Here is a 21,725-nt window from a genome sequence, read left to right as displayed (position 1 = left end):
AAAAATGTATTCATAACATCTGTAGCGACTCATATGAAGCAACGTTTTCCTTAAAAGAACATGTTTATTACGTCCTTTCTAGTATTCCAGTCTAAATGATCCTGGAATAGACGTTTGTCTGAAAACAATGACCTGCGGGACTGGAAGAGGTAACTTAAAATATCGAAAATAAAAACTGATGTTGTTTATCCTCACTAGATGATTATAAATTTATAAACACAAATGTTGTTGTCTTTTTACCTAAACTTTCAAATTTGTTTCTGAGTTTGTGAAATATATCTACAGGTCCTGTGCCCATTGACAGTGCAGAGGGAGAACGTGTGTTGGAAGAATTAAAAGTAAGAGTCGACATTGTAAATATAAGCGTATTATATTTAAGAGTAAATATTAGTTTATTATTATTATTATTATTATTATTATTTAGCCCAGATGTCTCTAGATTTGAACCATGGTTCCATTAGGATAACGTAACGTTTCTTTTCTATTATTCAGACTCGAGTTAAAGCAGATTATTCCATGAGGGGTAACGTTAACGGTAAGAAACAGAAACAAAAATCTGTTTAGAGTATAATGCCATTTATCCTCAATTTTCAAGTTTAATCGTTTCATCATGTTGTATTTTATAGAGTTTGAGGACCACAACAATGATCAGGTAGTAATTCAAAAAATTATAGATTCTTTAAAAGCTCAAAAATGGCTTTGTTATTGCCAAATGTTGTATCATTTTATTAGGGGTGTAAATTATGCATTTCGTCATAATACAAATCAATTCCCTCCAACGATATTATATTTACCAGTTACTCCTCAAAACATGTTGCCATACACTTGATTGCAAATAGATTTTTAATGTCTATGGTTGATATATCAATAATATTACAATATGATGTGCCTATTTTACACTACCAGTTACATTTTTACAAATGCAACTAAAATATAACTTGAACAAACTGTGGTCTGTAACCAAATTTGGACATTCACAAAAAAATACACTAGTTTTTCTTATAAAATATAGAAAAATATATAATGGAGTAAGAAAAAAAATCTATTTGCACATGGCATCATCAATCATCTGATGACAGCTCGTCATTGGCTTGTGCAATGAGATAAACAATGAAAACAGACAAGAAAGTCTTTCATCACATAATATTGTTTGTAATTTGATCAATGCATCAATCCATATCGATGTATTATTACTAAACCCCCTACATTTTATGGAGCTTGTACAACCTGAACACAGACCAGCGGTCTGGTGTAGTGTAACTTTAAGTTTTTTATTTCAGATGGATGTGTCAGGGTTCACTGAGGATGATATTAATGGCTCTGGTCAAAAGGAGAACAGCAAAAACCAGTGTAAGAATTGAGTATACAACACTTAGACACAAACAAATAGGCATAACCCTACAATTTAGTACAAAATAAACATTTCAGTTAGTATTTCTGTGCTATAAAATATTTACAGTATGAACAACACTGTTTATTGTTTCAATAAATGAATGTAAGAGTAGTTCTCAATGTCTCAATGATTATCTTCTAGGGCACGGAGGTGGATCATTTCAGCCCTCTATGAGTCTGAATAACACCTCTTTTGGTTCTCTGTGGGACGAGCTGTCTCAGCCTAAGGAGGAGGATGAAGAACTGGAGAAAACGCTGAGCAGCCATAGCAGTACCCTCCTGGATGTCTATCCCAGCATGCTCAACCAGATTGGCGAAGCATATCGGCGTCAGCATGTGACTGACACGGCGAGGGCTGTGGTGCAGAAGTATCGCCGCAAACAACGGCAAGCCGGCCCGACGCACCGCAACTCATCCTTTAGGAACAGACACAACTGCACTCTAAACAAAACAACAGATATCTCATTTACCAACCAAAGTCCAGTTCAAAGAAACATAAGCAACTGTTTCAAGGGCAGCGACAAACTTCAACAAAACTTGCTCAAGAACAGACTAAAGTCTTCACCTCTCAAAAATTCATCCTATGAGGCCAGTGCCTGTTTTTACTCACCCAGGAGGAACAGTGCAGATGTGAGCGGTGTGACGTATGAGTCTCCATGGACTGATTTGCAGTCAACCAGGAAGCCAGAGCAGAATACTGCTCGTGTGATTGACTTGTCCACACCCCCATATTCTACTTCCCCCTCATTTAGTGACCATTCTCCAAATCTGGACCAAACCTATGATGCTGGACCAACATCTCATGCTGTTCCAGCCTCATATGTCTTAACTTCTCCACGACAAAGCATAGCAGGTCTGTCAGTTATTGACCAGAGAGGAATGTCGATTATCTCCCAGCCCTCCTCATTGGACAAAGACTGCTTCAGGGACCGCCTACACTCTCCTGTCTCCTCCCCGCAGCGTGGTCTCATTGGTGTTTTATCTTCTAGGGGAAAAAGTAGCTTCAGACCCAGTGTGCTGAACATGGAAAAACAGTTCAACTCAACAGCAAGTCCCCAGCAAAGATCTCCTGTCCACCATCTAGCCCATATTGAGGAGCTCAGATCTCCTTATGGTGCCAAACATGTGGCGTTGTCGTCACCCCGACAGCACGTTTACGACCGCGCTGACCGAAGTTTATCTAAGGCGGAGAAACCGCTCCATTTCACACCACCTAAACGCCAACGCTCTCTTTCTGGCCCGCAGTCCACATACTCATTCAATGAACCGCAGATAGACGCTGAGTTCAGAAAGCTGTATCACCACTTCATCTGTCGTGGGACTTCATCACCGTGCCCTTCCTCCCACTGTCACCTCTGCGAGAGACACTCGAAGGAGACGTTCCAAAGCCCCAGCTTTTCCTCCTCCAGCATGTCTGCTCTCGCATTGACGCCTCTGAGGGCCAAGCTCAAGAAACGGCAGCGTCAGCCCGAAGTGGAAGAGTCACTGAGATTCAAACGCTTCCGAGAGAGTCGTTCCCCACTTAAGCGTCTCCAGCTGTCGAGCAGATGTGTGAACTCTGCCATGTCAGAGCTTAATGAAGACAAACTCACCTGGGATAGAGCCGTCCTGCTGCAGTGCCCCAGTCCGCAGTTCCTTAGAGGCACTGGAAACCTCAGAAGAATCAGGGAGGCTAAATTAAGAATGCAAATAAACCAACGGGCTTCGTCTTGGGTAAGAGCATTATTGGTGTGATTTTATAATTATATTTGTTTACACACACACACACACACACACACACATATACATATATATATATATATAAATATAGTATTTATTTATGTTTGAATTACCTTTTGTTTTAAATTATTTTTAGACATGTCTATTTAGCTTTATTTCAGTTAGTTGGCATTCAAGACATTTCTAAATTTCACTTATAATTTTAATATTATTTTAATATTTCAAATAACAAATTAAATGATCAACCTTGATAAGGAATGATTCATAAATGCCACATCAGCATATTGTAATGATTTCTGAAGGATCATGTGACACTGAATAGTGGAGTAATGGCTGCTGAAAATATTTATAATTTATTAATGCTGTAAAACATTGATTTTTCCACTTCCTTTGCAGAGAGATGCCCCAAGCGATATCCATCCAGTGGAGGGTTTGTAGCCATATTTTTATGTCTTACAAATACTTGCTCCACATCATTATGGCCTCATTATGTTTCTTATAGATATTGCAAATTATTCACTCGTTAAATCATCCTTTACTTTGCTTCAGCAGCTGTGTCACCCATGAGACCATTTAATCAGGGTACCGCCCCACTCTCTCCGAGGTAATTCCAGCACAATCACATCCAAGAAATTATATCAATGAATTACTTAGAGCTTTCATATGAAGTTTATATGTTAGTCCATAAACAATTTTTTTAGGGACGTACCTATATTAAAATTCTGTTGGAATCATATTTATATGTTATGGCTGGTGTTAAAATATTTACATTATTTTATCAAAAGAAAAAAAAATTAAGCAAAATGAATCATATTAAATGCTATATATAGTGAATTTAGGGATTACAATATTATAATGTGCAATTTGAAAAAAATAAATATTTTGGAATTTGGTAAATATTACATATAACAATGTTATCTGTGTTTTAAAAAAAAATGCTTTGAGAGTAAAAATAAAGGTAATGAGCATGTACAATTACATATCAAACAGATTAAAATAATCTCAGTACTGGCCGATAACAATATTGTGCATCCCTAACATTTCGTTAATTATTTCTGAAATATGCAGATTTTGTTGTTTTGTTTTCAGAGAAAAAAAAATCTGAGAACAGTGATTTAAGAATGTTTTCTTCAGTCTCTCTAGGAGGCGACTGCTATATGGGCTTCTGCAGTGATGACCCTTACTGTGCGCATCCCACAAACTGCATTTCCCCTTGTGGGATAAGCAACACTTACCCTCCTAGTGAAGAAAGCAGTGGATGACATGAAGTCACATTGTAGACACTGCTTGAAATGCAACAGTCCTGTTTTAAATATATATGTACTTGTAAACCCTGTTTGTTACATTGTTTTTGTGTAAATATCTTTCCATCACTTTGAAAGAAGTTTTAATAGAAAACATTTTTTTTAAATAATAATATTATCCAATTACATGTGCATTTGAAAGACCCTTGTTTCAATATTAACAATTTTAATATAATTTTTTTTTTTTTAAATAATATTATCCAATTACATGTGCATTGACAAACGGTATGTTGGTCTGTAAATAATTCAAATGTTTTGTTCAAACTTTTTAATAAACAAATGTGCGTTTCACATACAGTTTCATTTTGTGCGTGTCTTGAGGACCTACAGAGAAGCAGGATAATCTGTTTCTTTAAGAAGCAGGACTGCTAAAGCTTACATTAATTCAAAAGTTCACAAGCTTACATGATTATTGAAATGGATATTGTGAGGTTTTTTTTTTACAAAATAGTGTTTTTTGTTTTGTTTTTTACTAGATGATAGTCTGTCTTAACCAAACTAGTGGTTTGAAATCTGAAATGCATTTAAAGGAATGTTTGAGAATCGAAAATAAATGTTTTATTTTACTTCTAATACAGTATTGGCCTACCTTTTTTATGACATTTACAACTGCAACAAATGTTAAGGTGGCACTTTTCCATAAAAAAACAAAACAAAACACTTATGTGAAGTACAGTTCAGAGAGCTGAAATTCACCACTCCAGCTCCACAGGGTATTTTCCTGTGAGACAGGCTGTGCAGTGGCCATATCTAGTAGTCTTAGTGCTTGAGCTGATCCTCTCGTCTTTCCCATGTGACTCAATCCCACTTTTAACAGCAGATACCAGACCCTCAACTGACAGGTAACGGACACTTGTAGCACCTGTTCAAAGCAATTAAAGCACATAATTATAATAAAAAAAAAAATTCAGATGGGAAAGTGTGTGTACTTGTATACAAAACCTTAACAATGAAGTAAATCTGCACCTTGACTTACCAATATAACTTGCTATGTCTTCAAACTCTGGTCTGTTAGCAATTAGCTCCTCTTTGGTAGGAATGTTGATGCCCATGTAGCATGGGAACCGGATTGGAGGTGATGCAACACGAATGTGGACCTGTAAGGTGTCATGTAACAAAGACATTGTGTCGGTAAAAAAACTAAACTAAAAAAACAGTAGCAAACATGCAGTACTAATTCAAAAACATTTTACCTCTGTTGCGCCTGCTTCCTTAAGCAGTTTAATAATAGGGGAGATGGTGTTGCCCCTCACGATGGAATCATCGATAAGCACCACTCGTTTGCCAGCAAAGTTGTCAGTCAATGCCCCAAACTTCTTGGCCACTCCAAGTTGACGCAGGCGAGTGTTTGGTTGAATGAACGTTCTGCCCACGTAGCGGTTCTTACACAGCACCTCTACATACGGAAGGCCAGACTTATAGAGAGACAGAATGTAAAACTTTATAATGTCCCTGCGTGAACCAATAAAGCATTAAAACTTGTGTACAGCTCCACATTACTCACTTGCTGTGCGTATCCTAATGCTGCAGGTGTGGCTGATTCTGGAACAGTGCTGACTACATCAGCATCAGTGGGCGCCTCAATGGCCAACTCCCGTCCACAGCGCTGCCTCACTGTATATACCATCTGACCTGTTACACCAAAAAAAGTGCTTATTTCACCTAGTACTATATACTACCGCTTAAAAGGTTGGATTAGGTATGATTTTTTTGGATGTTTTTTTAAATAAATCTCTTATGCTCACCAAGGCTGCATTTATTTGATTAAAACAACTTCAACACCCATAATGCACTGTGCTCAATCCGACTGTCCGTGAGCAATAATACAAAAATGCGCAAGTAGGATATTTTAAAGAGTACACTGTTCATTTACATATACTTCCGACATTGTAACAATAACAAAGCTGATTGAAAATGTGTGAACTTGCCCTTTAATTTATCCTCTGATCCCAAACTTCTGAACAGTAGTTTTTACAACATATTACAGTTATATCTCAATCCTACCTATCACTCAAAACATAAGAACGATTGTAAACATTATGAACTTGCCTTCAAATATGGAGTCTGGCCTTGCAAAGTAAACATACTCAAATATGCAGAAAGCAGGAGGGTCTCCTTCAGGTCGTGGGACAACACTCAATGTCTTTAATCCATTTTTAGAGATCTGGACAATCTCTCCAGGCTGTACTTCACGATAATACCTGACAACAGAAAAATGGAAAACTGTACACAAACAAACAAACTGATAAAATATACAGTAGCTATGTGGGCTTAGGGATGGAAACTGAAAATTGTATAGATTTAAAAAACTTTCCCCTATTTTAATTACACCAAAAGTAGAAATCAAATCAAACAGAGTGCTTCTTTTGGAATGATGTGAACATACTTTGCTCCAATGGACTGGAAGCTACAAGACTCAGATGAGACCACCCAGCCTTCTGTGTCTGCTTCTCCGGCACCTAAAAAAAATAAAAACGAGTTTAGCAGGCCACATGACTTAAGCCTTAATATTGCAGCCAGTGACATGCCAAGTTATAAATAGACACTTCTTATAATTGGCCACCAAAAGCACAAAGGAAGATATTTTGAAGAATGTTGGTAACCAGACAGTTGATCGACTCCATTGACTTTCATAGTATTCCTACTATGGAAGTCAATGGGAAGATAAATGGAAATATCTTCCATTTCTTTCTTCAGCAGAAGAAAGAAATTCATACAGGCTTGAAACAACTTGAGGGTGAGTAAATGATGACAGAATTGTCATTTTTAAGTGAACTATTCTGTTAAGCTATTACATTTTGCGTATTACAACTGATCATTTGACATAATTATTTATCATGAGAGCTTAGTCAGTCACACCAAAATAACATTACATTAAATCTATACTGATAGTTGTTACCATATATAATCATCCCTTTGCATCTGTTGCAGTTTGAATCGGTTCATGTTGGCTTCATAAGTTGATTACCATTTGTAGCATGTTTTACCTGTTTTAGTTGAGTGTGTACATCTATTTACAGACTAAGACTTAAACAAAGCTGTCTTTTTATAGTGTCTCCCCGTGATTTGGGAAAAAAAAATATGAATTAAGAAAAATGCAATCATTTTATTTTACAGTTTAACTGTAAAATTTCAATACTAATATGCATGGCCCTTAAAAGAAACCCTTTAAAAACAACCGGTTTATAAGCACTTCTCATTTCGAGTATGGAGAGATTGTTGGCGCATGTTACGTTCCCAAATGCATAATATATGCGACCTAAATTCAGAGCAGATACAGATATGTCTTCACCTCCAACCCTTTCCCTCACTGAGAATAACACACCTGAGCTGTGCAGTTTGGATATGGGCACTAGACGTCCAATAGAAAGAGGCCTATTTCCATAGGGGTCTCTCACAGCATAGATCACATCTTTATACATCACTAGCAGTGAGTATGAAGTAGGAGTCTCTGTCATCAGGTTCTTTATACTGACAAACACAAACAAACATACAAAAATACATTTTTTAAAAAGTCTACAGAAAAGGACTTCATTTTGCAATTAGTAAGACAGACAGGGTTTAACGAACAGTGACCCAATCAGATGTTGCAGTGATGAGGATGGACTTGCACAACTTACCGAGCAACCCAATCAGGAGTGTCAAGCTCCTCCATGGGTGGAGTCAAAGCAAGGAGCTGGGTGATTATTTCACTGTCTGAGCTGGTGGAGAGACCAACACCATGGCGCATAACCTACATCACACAAACACCTTGTATCAAATAGAAAAAAAAAAGAAGAAAACCCCACCCTTCCACTGAGATTCCCTAAAGGGCCGGACACACTACACTTTTTGTTCCATTGGCTTCCATTCATACGCATGTGAATGCGGGAGACAGGAAACACAAGCTCATGCTAATTTTTCTGTTTTCCAAAGTTTGAAAAACTTTAAAAGATCAAAAGAATCTAAACTTTAAATCTGAAGGATTGCAGTAAAGTACAGTGATTGCACATTTTAACATTTTGGATTTAATACATTTTCGAATAATATTTTTTAACAAAAGACACCGCAGTATGTGACGTCATATTATGGCCATTGCGGTGTCCTGAGAACTTTTGCATGCTCAAAGTCTAGTGTGACCGCCGCTTAAGAATCAAAGCCCACCTTCTTGCGCAGCGCGGCGGCATTGACCAGTTCTCCATTGTGGGCCACTGCAATCTTGCCATGCAGCGTGTCTACCACAAAAGGCTGGCAATTCTGCAGCTCTGAGATACCCGTGGTGGAGTAACGTGTGTGTCCGATTCCTAGGTTAACGTTGCGCAGTTTCCCCAAATCCTCTGGTTTAAAAGCTGTATTCACTAAGCCCATGCCCTGTGAGAGAGCGAGAGAAGCAATTATGTCAGGCATGTCTAATCTTGCATTTACTGGTGTATGTTGATATGTGTTGGCCCATGGAAGAGGAAGAAATCATGTTTTAAGTGATCAGTAGATGTTGTACACATCGAAATGCTGTGTTATTCTTACGCTACCTTCAGGGTGGTGTATGTTGGTGGGTTTGCTCCAGTACTCGTGACAATTCCAGCACTCTCCTGGCCCCTATTTAACAAAGCATATTGTAAAATATTCAGTTATTTTCACATTAATGATCTACAAGAAATTATGTAGATTTAGCAACTGTATTACACAGCAAAAGCTTTTTCATAAACATAAAAAAAATCTTACCAATCTCAAACTTTTGACCGGTAGTGTATACAGACATCAATAACATTATGAGAGGAGCCCATTCACAATCATGATTCATTTTATCAACGAGTGAAAGTGTTGGATGATAGAGAGATTACCAAAGTTAAGTGAGCAGAGACTGGTCATGTGATCTCAACATGGCAGCCTCCATGAGGAGTCCGACCCCATGTGAAATAAAAACACTTGTATTAGACTTCCAACATGACTGGCTTCGTCTCATGTGAATATTAGGGCTGGGCATCGATTCAGATGTACCGATTCGATTCCGATTCACAAGATCTCGATTTGATTATCGATTTGATTAACTGATTTCAATTATTCCACTATTAAATGAATAAAATAGTTTGTTTTTTTGGCCCATGTATCCTTGTAATAAATTAGGTTATGACACCCCAAATATTAGATAAGTGAAATTGAACAATTCTCGATTCCAATTTCAATACCTCCGCTAAACCTACTAATATCAATTTCAAAGATTATGTAAAAACAAGTAAACAGTAATTAATACAAAACTAACAAATAATTAAACTACAAGCAAAAACTAAAAAATAAATACAAGAGAACAAAGATATAAATGAAATATTCTGTGCTTTTCAGGAAGGTCTAACAGTTCTCAGGTACAAAAATTTAATAAAGTAGTCAAATGTAAAATACAACTGCATATAATCTTCACTGTAAACATTAAATAAAGGTTCCTTATTAAAATAACTAAATGTTATTCAGTGAAGAGCAGGGAGTGATTTCTCTGTCTTTTGTTGATTGATTAACATTAAGACAGCAGCAGGAATTAGCCTAGCACATGCGTTCTTTCTGTTTACTTATCCATAACCGACTGTGTATACTCGCATTTTGACATAAGTCTGTGTGAATTTGCCCGTTTGAGCCGGTTTAATCACAGGGAAACTTGAAAGAGAATCCATTTTATTATTTACATGTTGTCTGGAGCAGCTGTGCATGCTTCGGGTATGTGCGCACACAAAACTTCTATATAAAGTTTAAACTTCTATACAAATATTTTTAATAAGGAAATGTACTTTAATATAAAGAAAGTGTAGATATAGTGACAAAATGATGGTATCTGTTAAAGTGATATTGCATGTCGTGCACCATTAGAAAACATGTCTTTGCAAGACTAGTCTGGAGAGAGAATGTGTCCCTCCCATTCTTCCAAAATCAAATCAAAATCGAGCCAAATCTGTTTTTAAGATTGAATGACTGCACAGTGTGTGTAACTAAAGCAGATAAAACTGGTTTATGTGAAACGGTTAGCCAGAGAATGAGAAAGAGGGGGAGGGGGAGGGGGAGGGAGAGAGAGAGAGAGAGAGAGAGAGAGAGAGAGAGAGAGAGAGAGAGAGAGAGAGAGAGAGAGAGAGAGAGAGAGAGAGAGAGAGAGAGAGAGAGAGAGAGAGAGAGAGAGAGAGAGAGAGAGAGAGAGAGAGAGAGAGAGAGAGAGAGAGAGAGAGAGTAAGAGAGACTGAAAGCATGAGGGGAAAGCACAGACAGTTTATCCCAAAGATGTGACCAAATAACCATAAACGACATTTAAATCAGGCATGCAGCCAAACACCTTTGAGCCTTTTCCACGTGTCTTTTTGAAGAAGATCGACACAGCAAGTGCAACTCATTTGCCAAGCCACTTCTCACATTTCCTCCCCGGCCCTCCCCCACCACACACAGCTTAAGCCAGTCATGAGGCTGTACTCGGTCACGTGGCCGTTCCTAACTGGCTCAGTCGTCTGGTTGCCTTGGACACTGAGCTTAAAGTCAACAGGGAGGGGGAGCAGAGAGGATAAAGGCAGAAGCGAACAAACAGAAGCCATTTCTAGGCAAGCTTAGAAACATGGAGCCTGAAACAGACCAACAAAGACATTCTGGGGAGGACAAGAGGCAGAGGGACACAGCTGGACACTGGAGAGGGGATGAAGTGAAAACTCTGCTTTCAGTGTGGAGGGAGAGACAAGCCTGGGAAGAGGAAGAGAGCAGGGCCAAGTATGAGGCCATCTCAAGCCGTCTGAGAGAGCTTGGGGTGTGTAGAGACTGGCTTGAATGTAAGGCCCAGAGTAGGAGCATGGCTCTTCCAGACTGGAGGCCTACGCAGACGGTCTACAAACGCTCTTCTACAGATAGCAGGCCGCAGACCCAAAGGCCTTACGTGGCAGATGAAGAGCCGAATGCTGCCAGAAGAGAGGAGCCTGCTTCACTGACCGGTCTTCAGGAAGGTAATTCTCAAACAATAGCAAAACAAAAATCCTGAAACTACAATATTTTTGCCTGAAAAACTCAGGTTAGAATTGAATATTTGGTTTATATATATATTATATATATTATATTTTAAATAATATATAAATCAAATAAAATACATTCTACAACACTTTTTAATTTCCAGTAAAACAGTGGTTCACAATTAGGGGGCCTAAGGGAACTTCTAAGCCTCAAGATGACTTAAAATTATTTTAAATAAGACAAAGTAACTAATACATAAATAAACGCTTATATATATAAATAAATAATAACATATAAATCATTTTTATCCATCTCAACTTCTTTGAAGAACCCAGTTTCCCCCTGTCTTGAAAAACCTGAATATATATAGTAGCCTAAAAGTGTGATTTCAAGTCCTGGAATTGTCATTAATTAATAAAATCTTAATGTAATAAAGTTCGTAAAAACTCCATGGTAACAATGAATATGCATTTTCTAGCTTTGTTGGGTTAGAAATTAGAAAATTAGACTGGTTAGAAATTGTGAGTAAGATAAAAGCCCTTATCCAGTAAAGGGTTGAGGTTACAACTGGATGGGGCCAAATATAGTTTATAGAAGTTCATAGAAAAATGGGGGGCCTTGGAAGCAAATTTGAGAATGCCTGCTGTAAAACCTTTAATCTGAAAGCCCATTAGCTAATACTTGCACAAGCTAATTTATTTAAAAACCCACCTGGTGGCTCCATTCAGCTACACTGTTTATACTAAATATTCCTTTGCCTTATGTTGTCAAACCTGTTGTTAAGTGAGAGCCAATTTACTTCTAGGGCTGGAAGGAGGTAGACACTGGTCTGACAAGGAGGTTCGGGCTCTTCTTACGGTTTGGTCCGACAAGGAGGTTCATAAGCAGCTTCAACGCTCCCACAGAAACAAGGCCATTTTCCAGGAGATGGCACGTCGGCTGGAGTGCCAACACAGCGTGGTGCGTGACTGGAGACAGTGCCGCACTAAATACAAGAACATGAAATATGACTACAAAGTCAGCAAGAGTCAAGGCCGGCCAATAAGGTTCTTCGCTGAGCTTGATGCTATAATGCAGGGCAAAAACATTGAGGGTAGATTTGAGGAGGACGAGTCACCAAGGAACATACTAGACAGGGACCAGCTGGCCATGAGGCGTGAACCTGTCGAAGAACAGGTTATCAAGATTGATGATGGTAAGATTTGTTTTATTTAATTGCAACAAATTAGTTCAGGTTCTCCATCTAGAAGTTGACTTTTTCCATCTTTATGCCCTTGTTTTAGATGAAAGTCTGGCAGAGATGCAAACAATAATGAATGCCGCCACTCATCCACTGATGGCAAGAGAGACAGGTGAGTTGAGAAAAACTGGAATGCTAAATGCTGTTTCAACATCTTAAATTTCTCAAAAACCTCTCATTTCTTTTTCAGCGACGACAACAGCAGCAGCAGTAAACGAGATGAACATAATAACAGTGCACGATTCAGGCAGAAACTGGAGTGAAGAAGAGGTGGCCGCACTCCTTCAAATCTGGGCCGAAGAAGGGATTCAGCGACAGCTACAGGGTTCTACCAGAAACAAAGACATATTTGTGCAGATTTCACGCAGGCTTCTTCAGCAGGGTGTGGAGAGGGACTGGAAACAGTGTCGCACTAAGTACAAAAACCTGAAATACCTCTACCGTTCTCTGCAGAGAGGAAAAGCCGACATCGGAGATCCTCGCCGTGTCATGAGGTTTTACGAACAGCTGGATTCCCTTTTGTCCAAGCCTCCTAGAAGTCGACTGAATTACGCTGAGTTTTCCGACACAAATCATTTACTGAGGAACTCTAGGATGTTTACTCCTCCAGCATTTGAGGAACACTCCATGGGTGGACTTCCACATGAGAACAATGACATTGTTGCAGTTAGATATGACCAGCCGCCCGTTGATGAGGCCACATTGAGATCTCCTGCCATTTCTGCAAGAGTCTTTCAAAACCAGACTGAGACCGAAGGCATTTTAAAGAGACCAGAGGAAGTGTCAAATGTTGAATTTGAGATACCTGAAATGAACTCCACAATAGTAAGGCCTACTGACAGCCCTCCAATAGAATATGATCAGCATCTCTCATCTGACTCCATCTCTGCTGTTATTTATGACGACAGTCATAATTACAGAAGGATCCCAGGTATTAAAACAAATTATACCAGTGGTTCTCAACTGGTTTTGTATCAGATTTGACATTAGATATCATGTGACGACCAAATTGGTATATCGTATAAGAGGAAACTAAATGAAACAAAATAAAGATCAAAATAAAAATAAAGATTTTTAAGACAATAATTCACTGACCAAACACAATTATCCTTCTTGAACCCATTTTTAATGTAGTCTGAGTAAAATTGTATTTTACCTGGCAAAGTTTTGTTCATGTTTTTTAAACATAAGGCCATGTTTGAGGATGACGCAATCGGTTCATGTTGGCACTTCTGCATTTTCTGCCAAGTGACAGATGAATTTGTACCCCGGGCTTTGTGTTTGACAGTTTGATCGAACACAAAGCCTTCAATGTCAACAACAAAAGATATGGGAAGCATTTGCCTCATTTTAAGCCGTTTTTTTTTTTTTTTTGCTATCCTAATTACACAGTTTTCCTTTCCTGCTGTTAGAAACCCAATCAGACAATTGTTTGGTCACGGGCCACGGCTCACCAGTTGAGAACCACTGAATTATAACACACAAAAATACTTATGTGTCCTCAAATTATCATGTGCACATAATGTTACTCTCATTTGCATTTTCTCAATATGTGTGCATATATTTGCAATGTAGACAGCAGCGACCCATCATACACAAGAGGAGAGCATGTGTCGGCAACCAAAGGGAGAAAGAGGAAAGCTGCAGACGAAGGTTTTTCCATTATATTCTCCTCACAGACATTCTCAAAGTTGTGAGCAATGAGCAGAGTTAGGTGTGAGTCAATCTTGTGACTTCAGTTTGACTAATAGAATCAAGATTGGGAATTAGAACGCACTGATAAGGATATATAGAAAGCATTTCATAACAAATGAAAATGTGATTTAATTTATAGACAACATAACAGTGGCAATTCTAACAATCCTGAACTCATTTGGAAATCAAAATAAAATAGTTACACAAGGGAATCAGGATGGAACCAAGAGTAATTATATTATAATAAATGCATATATATCTATTACTGGAAATATATTCATTATGAAATTCATCAGTATTATCACTTTCTTTGTCAAAAGTTGCATATCAAGAAAAGGTCAGTGAACAAACACGTTCTTTGACTTTGACCCATGTAACAGTGTTAACAGTATCTTATGTGTGTTTAGGGGATCGTTTGATTTCTAAACAGTTTCATCAGAGCACAGATGATGGAGAAAGCAGCACAGACTGGTCGGAGAATATAGACTTCCAATGCAAAGAAGAGGAGGATCAATACATTCCGATCATGGAGATAACCTCTGTGTGTTCAATGGCATCAAATGCAATCACATCTGAACAATCGGTGAGACGCAGGACAATAGAAGTCTATTGATCGGTGATTTTACTGCATAGCTGCAGGGTATTGCAAATCGTCATGTTGACTATGAGCAATATCAGCATTTATAAATCATTATATCAGTAAGAAAACAAGATCAGGCAATTGCAAAAGTTGCACCTAGGTAACTTGTTCATCTGCATGATAAAGAGCACTAAATTACAGTGGTCATCATTTGAAGTGGATCAAAAAAGTTCATCAAAGTTGTCCTAAGACAAGAACGGGTATTGTTCAAAATTCATGTATAACTTTGATGCAAGGTTTTGATCCACTTCAAATGTTTACTACTGTAGTTTGTATATTATATGTGAAACAAGAGATTCATTTCATTCAGTGCTTTCAACCTGGGAACCACAGGCAAATTCCTGCATATTATAGGATATTTTATATGCTTTATTTAAAAGAAGAAGAAGAAAAAAGCATATCAGTCTTAGATGATTTAAGATGGTTTTCCATCCACTTTAACCCCCTTTAAAATGCAACAGAACAGCCTGGTCAGACTGGGGGTATAGGCTGGGTTATGTAATATATTTTCAGCAGGAATTATCTTAATATTTTGTCTCATACTAAGAGTAAAATACATAAACATAAACAGGGAGCAGCTAATTAACAGCAGCACACTTAACTTACCTGTGTTGTAAAGCAACAAGTCCTAGTGTCAAAATCTGCGCGACCTCCAGTTGCGTTGGCCATTCCCCGGCTGCCACACAGCCGAACACCCCGCATTCCTCTCCAATGCCCGACTCCTCAAACTCCATGTCCTCCCCTCTGAATAGCACTAACTGGGTTTGTACTGATGGTTGTAGCGTGTGTTTCCACGCTGGCTAGCTGGAGTCTCTCAGACCACGTGTTTGTTTCCTCAAACAGCGGAACATGCGGCAGGGCAGAGGATTTGGCAACACAAATGCTCAAATGAACAAAAACATAAGATTTGAAGTCCAAAGTTAGAGCAAATGGAAAACAAAAAGGTTAGCAAAGCAAGTTTTGTCAAATCAATAAACTGTTTAAAGTCGTAGAGATAAATTTTTAAGAAAAAGAAATACGCTCAATGACTTGCGTAACGCGCTCAATTCAATGTAGTTTGCAAAAATGCATCAGAAGAACGAATGTTTGTTCCTAAACAATATCAGTAGATAGGTCTTTTGTTTTTTCTTTCAAAGTATGCAGATTAAGATTGTGCCCACGTGGTGAGGATGGCATTACTCTGATTGGTTTTTATGAATCGCCAGAGTGTCGTAACGCGTTGCTCTCGTGAAAATAAATGAGTTGAGTCTCGCTCCTCTTCGACATACTTTTATATCAGCCTTCCTCTGAAGTCCAGGTAGTTATTAAAACGTTTGCCTGAAACCCAGCGACACAGAATAATCAAGTTTCTAATCATTTTTTGCAGGAAAAACGACGCTCAGCAACAATGTCGAACACTGCAGGTAAGTTTGTAGTCATTCGTCTGCTTGAATATTTCTGGTGTGCACCATGTTTTTGTGCAGCTGCGCAGTGAATACAAATTCACCCACATGGCATTACTCAATAGACATTTTGTTAAGTTCTTTTGTTTTCTGATATGTTATTAATACGAATCAGTAACACTACTAGATGAGGAAAGATGGTAGTATAAGTATTTTCAGCCAAGATAAAACAGAATATTGGTCAATGATATGTCTGTATAAAGTAGAAATCTTTTCAAATCTAGTTTAAAACTTGTTATATATATATATATATATATATATATATATATATATATATATATATATATATATATACAAAAATTATGTAATGATTGTAAAATGTAATTAGTGTAACCATCAAAAAATAATTATTAAATCAATTAAAATACTTTACTTTAAAATAATTCCCCAAAGTAAACCCTTTTTTTAAATAAAATATGAATTTTTGAGTCATTATAAAACATGAAGTTTTCTTAAGGTTTATCCAAGTTTTTTTTTTAATTAAAAGGTCAAATATGTGACTTTTTCTAAACGAGGCCCTAAAGATGTCATCTGTTTTAGGTTTTCTTGTCACATGACAAGAAAATGGGTTCCTTCATGTCACTGATTTTGATTCGGCGTACACATTTTTTTTATTAATATTATTTGAAAACTAAATTATTTTTATTTATTTATTATAAAATATTATTATTTTTATTATTATTGCTGTTAAGAAATAGATTGACAAACTTTCTTTTTTTCAAGAGCAAAAAAAGAGCATTGATTATTGTCTTAAAGTCACATACATTGGAATCAATTAATGTGTGTTGTTGCCTTGGTTTTTTATGTTTAGAACTGAAACTTGGTCAAAAACTGAACGAGGGTAAGACCAAGCAGATCTTCGAGCTTGTGGGTGAGCCAGGTCATGTTCTGGTCCAGTCTAAAGACCAGATAACAGCGGGCAATGCGGTTCGGAAGGATCAGATGGAGGGAAAAGCCGCCATTGCCAACAAGACCACCAGCTGTGTGTTCAAACTTTTACAGGATGCTGGTGAGATTTTCTTTCTGTTGACTTGATTAAATGAAAACTAATTATAGAAAACATCTGGCAACCTGGTTAATTTATTAGTCACAAACAATATTCATTCAAAAAAATGTAGTTGAAGATCTTCATGAGGTAGCCCCAATTTCAAAGTTGCCAGAGGTCTCTAGAAGTAATTTACTTTTAAAATAGTTCCCACAACCCCAGCAATTTTAGTGAATTCAATTTAGTGTTCACCATGTGCAGCTTTTGATGAAGGTTTTACTGTGGGGAAATGACTGCCTTGTGACAGCCATGCTTCCTTTAATTATTCTTCATTACAATATGCATGCTGTGTTTAGGCTGTGTCCCAATTTCACAGTGTGAAAGCATGTCTTTTGCCAGTCATGCCTCTTCTCTGTAGAGTTTGTGTCAGTATATCACTGCACTCTGCTTGAAAATGCTGTTAATGTACTAGACCAATCATTGTGAATCACTTTCTATCAGGGCTTAAGACGGCATTTGTCAGGCAGCATTCTGAGACTGCGTTTGTGGCGTCCAGATGTGAGATGATACCCATTGAGTGGGTCTGCAGGCGCATAGCCACAGGCTCCTTCCTCAAACGCAACCCTGGGGTCAAAGAGGGCTACCGCTTCAGTCCTCTAAAAATGGAAATGTTCTTTAAGGTGAGGATCTGTTAAACAGAAAACAAGTTGAGAAGGCTTTTAATCGTAATGTCATGCAGTTTCAAATTTTTTCCACATATTGATCACCCATTTACTTCCATTATTCTTCATTCAGGATGATGCCAATAATGACCCTCAGTGGTCAGAAGAGCAGCTGTTGGCGGCTGGGTTTGAGCTGGCAGGTCTGACTATTGGTCGCTGTGAGGTGGACATCATGAGCAAAAGCACGGTGGCCATTTTTGAAGTCCTGGAGAAGGCTTGGGCTACCCAGGACTGCACGCTGGTGGATATGAAAGTAAGATATCTGGCGTAGAGAAGTCCACTCTACAACTAACGACTCAGAAGAATGATATAGTTAGAATCACTCTCAGAACGATTTTTTTTCCATCTGATGAACGTTAAGCCAATCAAAATCCATCCTACTTTAAATAGCTTAAGTGTTTAAGGCAGCAGACACCATAAATCAAGCGTAGCGTTGGTCACGTTAGTCAAGCTCGCATCAGCTGACTCTCAGCTGATCCACATCTACCTATAGCTGTCAGCTGATGCGAGCGTGAGTATTATCAGCAGTTATCGCGTTTCTCAGGAGCGAATTACCCTCCTCCATCCCCAGCTCCTCCTCTCGTCAGTCAGTATGGCATTCTGATTCCACTTGAATCAGAATAAATTCTCGAATTGTTGTACATTAAAATATTGACATTAATGATATCTGCAATACATTTTTGTTGGTTCTATTCTGTTTACGCTAAGGGGGGTTATTGCTGCTCTCCCTGCTCTTATCCATGCTAAGCTGCATGGATTCGTAGGGATTTCTGGCCAATCCAAACTATATGCTAATTGTCAATCGATAGTGGTCCTTACAGAACTGCAGTGCATGCTTATGATAAACAGAACATTATCATCTGTTGGTGTGGATGCTGATATAGTTATTGTTATAGCTATCTTTATAGTATTGTCCTTGGTTTGCACAGGCTCCTATTTTTTTTTATTATTGTGGTAATTGCTACTTACAGTAGAGGTTTAATGCCCATAATCTGTCACTTTAGATAGAATTCGGCGTAAATGTGACCACTAAAGAGATTGTGCTGGCTGATGTGATTGACAACGACTCATGGAGGCTCTGGCCAGCTGGGGATCGCAGCCAGCAGAAAGACAAACAGGTAAATAGCCAAGCATCATGATGTGTTTAAAAACTATATACCTCAGGCATGAAATTAATGTATGCTGCTACTTTACTAGAGTAAAACTAGAAGCCACTAAGAGTTTAGTATTAATCTGGTGAAGCAAATGTCCTTCTGCTATGATGATCATGATCTTTCCTGAGAGAACTAACTAACCTGTGGCAAGACCTATGAGTATGACTGTCAGATAAACACTGTTCTCTGTGTAGGTTTACCGTGACCTGAAAGAAGTCACTCCTGAGGCCATGCAGATGGTGAAGAGGAACTTTGAGTGGGTCGCAGAGCGAGTCAAGGTACCATTATTTCCAAAAAAATATGTTTTTGATGCGTGTGTTTACCTTGTAATCTTTAAATCAAAATATGACTGGATCTAGGGTAAAAATGACACAATTCTCTCTAGTGACTTGCTGGATTTCTCCAATCATATAGTCCATTTAGTCCTTCCCCACCCCCTCAAGCTTGCATTCATCGGCCTCCATTTTTAAGTGCATGGCCCACATCTGAAAATCCAAACAACCAAGGCTTAGAACCAAGTCCCCGCCCTAATCGTTTTCTTTTAATAATTTGTTACGCTCGGATCAATTACGCTCAATTTCTTTTACTGCATCAAGAAGCTGAACGCTAACATTGAGCTCTGTGACCTTTGACTATTTACTTAGTTCCCCTAGTTCAGGCTCTCATCCCTCTTAACTTCCCTCTTCCTCCAATCTTTCACAACATCTAAATGAAAAAAACACCACATTCCTTGCTTAAACTTTTCATAGATGAAACTTTAGATGGTATTTAATTGAGAGAGTATGTTTTGTTTTGTTTTTTTCCACCATGGTTTTCCACCAATGCTTCAGATAGAATACTTAAAACATTATCGGGAAATAATGTTTGGAGTATTCTAACTGAAGCATTAGTGATTAATGGGAATCTGACTGTGTGTGTGCATCTAGCTGCTCCTGGAGTCACAGGCTAGAGGAAGGGTAGTAGTTCTGATGGGCTCTACCTCAGATGTGGCTCACTGTGAGAAGATCCGTAAGGCTTGTGGTTCATATGGCATTCCCTGCCACCTTAGAGTCACCTCTGCCCATAAAGGCCCTGATGAGACACTCCGCATCAAAGCTGAATATGAGGGTATGACCGAACACAACGTTGTCATTTGATCTATTAAGAATAGAACAAGCATGCCCTTTCTGCAGACTTTTTTTTCATTGCCAAAATTATGTAAAATGTATATATAAAACTATTTGTAATAACTAATTTAATTGATCAATGTTTTTCTCCTCAGGTGATGGAGTTCCCACCATCTTTGTAGCAGTGGCAGGCAGAAGTAATGGCTTGGGTCCGGTGATGTCAGGAAACACTGCGTATCCAGTTATCAACTGTCCTCCAATTACCCCTGACTGGGGTGCTCAGGACATCTGGTCATCTCTTCGCATGCCTAGCGGTACCGATTTAAATGTCATTAATTATTGTTTGTGTCACTTTATGCATGATATGATTATCTGTATCGTAATTGGTAAGTGGACACTACTACAGACATGCATGGGGTCTGAATTTTATTTTATTTTAGTGTGTCTTATACTCACCAAGGTTTCTCTTATTTGATCAAGATACAGTGAAAACAGCAATATTGTAAAACATAATTTAAAATAACTTTCCTAATTTAATATTTTTAAAATGTAATTTACTCATCAGCATCATTACTCCAGTCTTCAGTGTCACATGATCCTTCAGAAATCATTCTAATATGCTGATTTGCTGCTCAAGAAGCATTTCTTATCAATGTTGAAAACAATTGTGTTGCTTAATAATTTGTGGAAACCATATTTTTTTTAAGGATTATTTGATTACAAAAACGTTCAAAAGAACAGCATTTATTTGAAATAGAAATCTTTTGTTACATTATAAATGTCTTTACTGGCATTTTTAATGCAGAATAAAAGTATTTGTTTCTTAAAAATCATACTGACCCCAAACTTTTTAATAGTTGTTAAACAGCTGTGCAGCTGAATTGTATGCAATGCTAAACATCTTCTCATTCTCACTCTTTCAGGTCTGGGCTGCTCCACTGTTCTTTCTCCTGAAGCTGCTGCTCAGTTCGCAGCTCAGATCCTAGGTCTAAATGACCATTTGATCTGGGCCAGACTTAAGGCATCAATGCTGAACACCTGGATCTCCCTGAAACAAGCTGACAAGAAGCTGCAAGAGTGCAGCCTGTAATAGATCAGCGTCATTCCCTTCAAACACCTTGTACGTTTTGCTTACATTTGTGTACACACCAGTCATTGCCTATAAACAAGCCTATGTGAAATGCTGACCTAGAGCTTATTTGCAATAATACCATTTCAGGTGTACATTACATCAATAAACATTCCTCTGTTACATTTGTCTTGGTGATTTTGTTCTTCAGCAAAAAAAAAAAAAAATATATATATATATATCTCTAGAAATACTCTTAAATTCTTTAAAGAATGGTAATGTCACCATAATAGCTCAGATCACAGACAACCA

At 38.0% G+C, this 21,725-nt stretch overlaps 3 protein-coding genes across 8 annotated transcripts in view; 2 read left to right on the top strand and 1 right to left on the bottom strand.

The window, feature by feature from the left end:
- The window catches only part of LOC308697987 (uncharacterized protein), a 5,558-nt gene extending 849 nt beyond the window's left edge, over positions 1-4,709 (top strand). The window contains exons 2-10 of the mRNA XM_081377735.1: positions 83-149; positions 286-338; positions 493-535; positions 627-652; positions 1,281-1,350; positions 1,535-3,105; positions 3,508-3,541; positions 3,664-3,715; positions 4,246-4,709. Of these exons, the coding sequence (XP_081233861.1) occupies positions 83-149; positions 286-338; positions 493-535; positions 627-652; positions 1,281-1,350; positions 1,535-3,105; positions 3,508-3,541; positions 3,664-3,715; positions 4,246-4,285 (1,956 nt within the window). The 3' untranslated portion in view covers positions 4,286-4,709. The remainder of the gene's footprint in view (positions 1-82; positions 150-285; positions 339-492; positions 536-626; positions 653-1,280; positions 1,351-1,534; positions 3,106-3,507; positions 3,542-3,663; positions 3,716-4,245) is intronic.
- On the bottom strand, positions 4,672-16,230 carry ppat (phosphoribosyl pyrophosphate amidotransferase). Its single transcript, XM_081377736.1, has 11 exons — positions 15,542-16,230; positions 8,924-8,990; positions 8,559-8,765; positions 8,036-8,148; positions 7,741-7,886; positions 6,802-6,874; positions 6,465-6,616; positions 5,920-6,047; positions 5,609-5,830; positions 5,392-5,512; positions 4,672-5,277 (listed from the first exon to the last, which is right to left on the bottom strand). The coding sequence occupies exons 1-11, from the start codon at positions 15,667-15,669 to the stop codon at positions 5,108-5,110; spliced, it is 1,527 nt and encodes a 508-aa protein (XP_081233862.1). The 5' UTR covers positions 15,670-16,230; the 3' UTR covers positions 4,672-5,107.
- On the top strand, positions 10,929-21,625 carry paics (phosphoribosylaminoimidazole carboxylase, phosphoribosylaminoimidazole succinocarboxamide synthetase). Of its 6 annotated transcripts, XM_081377728.1 has the most exons (15): positions 10,929-11,356; positions 12,166-12,555; positions 12,644-12,712; positions 12,791-13,531; positions 14,176-14,253; positions 14,703-14,878; positions 16,302-16,338; positions 17,189-17,386; positions 17,864-18,042; positions 18,158-18,337; positions 19,089-19,202; positions 19,433-19,516; positions 20,165-20,345; positions 20,500-20,658; positions 21,268-21,625. In XM_081377728.1, the coding sequence occupies exons 1-15, from the start codon at positions 10,978-10,980 to the stop codon at positions 21,432-21,434; spliced, it is 3,132 nt and encodes a 1,043-aa protein (XP_081233854.1). In that variant the 5' UTR covers positions 10,929-10,977; the 3' UTR covers positions 21,435-21,625. The 6 variants fall into 6 exon arrangements, with proteins under 6 accessions (XP_081233854.1, XP_081233855.1, XP_081233859.1 ...); XM_081377733.1 differs by lacking the exons at positions 10,929-11,356; positions 12,166-12,555; positions 12,644-12,712; ... (1 more) ...; positions 14,176-14,253; positions 14,703-14,878 and adding exons at positions 15,783-15,879; positions 16,072-16,176; XM_081377731.1 differs by lacking the exons at positions 10,929-11,356; positions 12,166-12,555; positions 12,644-12,712; ... (1 more) ...; positions 14,176-14,253; positions 14,703-14,878 and adding exons at positions 15,800-15,879; positions 16,141-16,232.
- Positions 21,626-21,725: the final 100 nt, after the last annotated feature.

The sequence above is a fragment of the Scardinius erythrophthalmus genome, assembly GCF_964197995.2.
Source record: "Scardinius erythrophthalmus genome assembly, chromosome: 11".
In the NCBI taxonomy this organism is placed as follows: Eukaryota; Metazoa; Chordata; class Actinopteri; order Cypriniformes; family Leuciscidae; genus Scardinius; species Scardinius erythrophthalmus.
This window is presented reverse-complemented; position numbering and strand designations above follow the sequence as displayed.

Bases quoted from the DNA above. Each gene is read 5' to 3' on its own strand.
- paics (XM_081377728.1), top strand. From the start codon at position 10,978: ATGGAGCCTGAAACAGACCAACAAAGACATTCTGGGGAGGACAAGAGG. The intron at 17,387-17,863 runs GTGAGATTTTCT...ACTTTCTATCAG, and splicing joins CAAACTTTTACAGGATGCTG to GGCTTAAGACGGCATTTGTC. The intron at 20,346-20,499 runs GTATGACCGAAC...TTTTCTCCTCAG, and splicing joins CATCAAAGCTGAATATGAGG to GTGATGGAGTTCCCACCATC.
- ppat (XM_081377736.1), bottom strand. From the start codon at position 15,669: ATGGAGTTTGAGGAGTCGGGCATTGGAGAGGAATGCGGGGTGTTCGGC. The intron at 6,875-7,740 runs GTGTGTTATTCT...TATTTTTTTTAG, and splicing joins ATCCAAACTGCACAGCTCAG to GTGCCGGAGAAGCAGACACA. The intron at 5,513-5,608 runs GTAAAATGTTTT...GACACCTTACAG, and splicing joins AGGAAGCAGGCGCAACAGAG to GTCCACATTCGTGTTGCATC.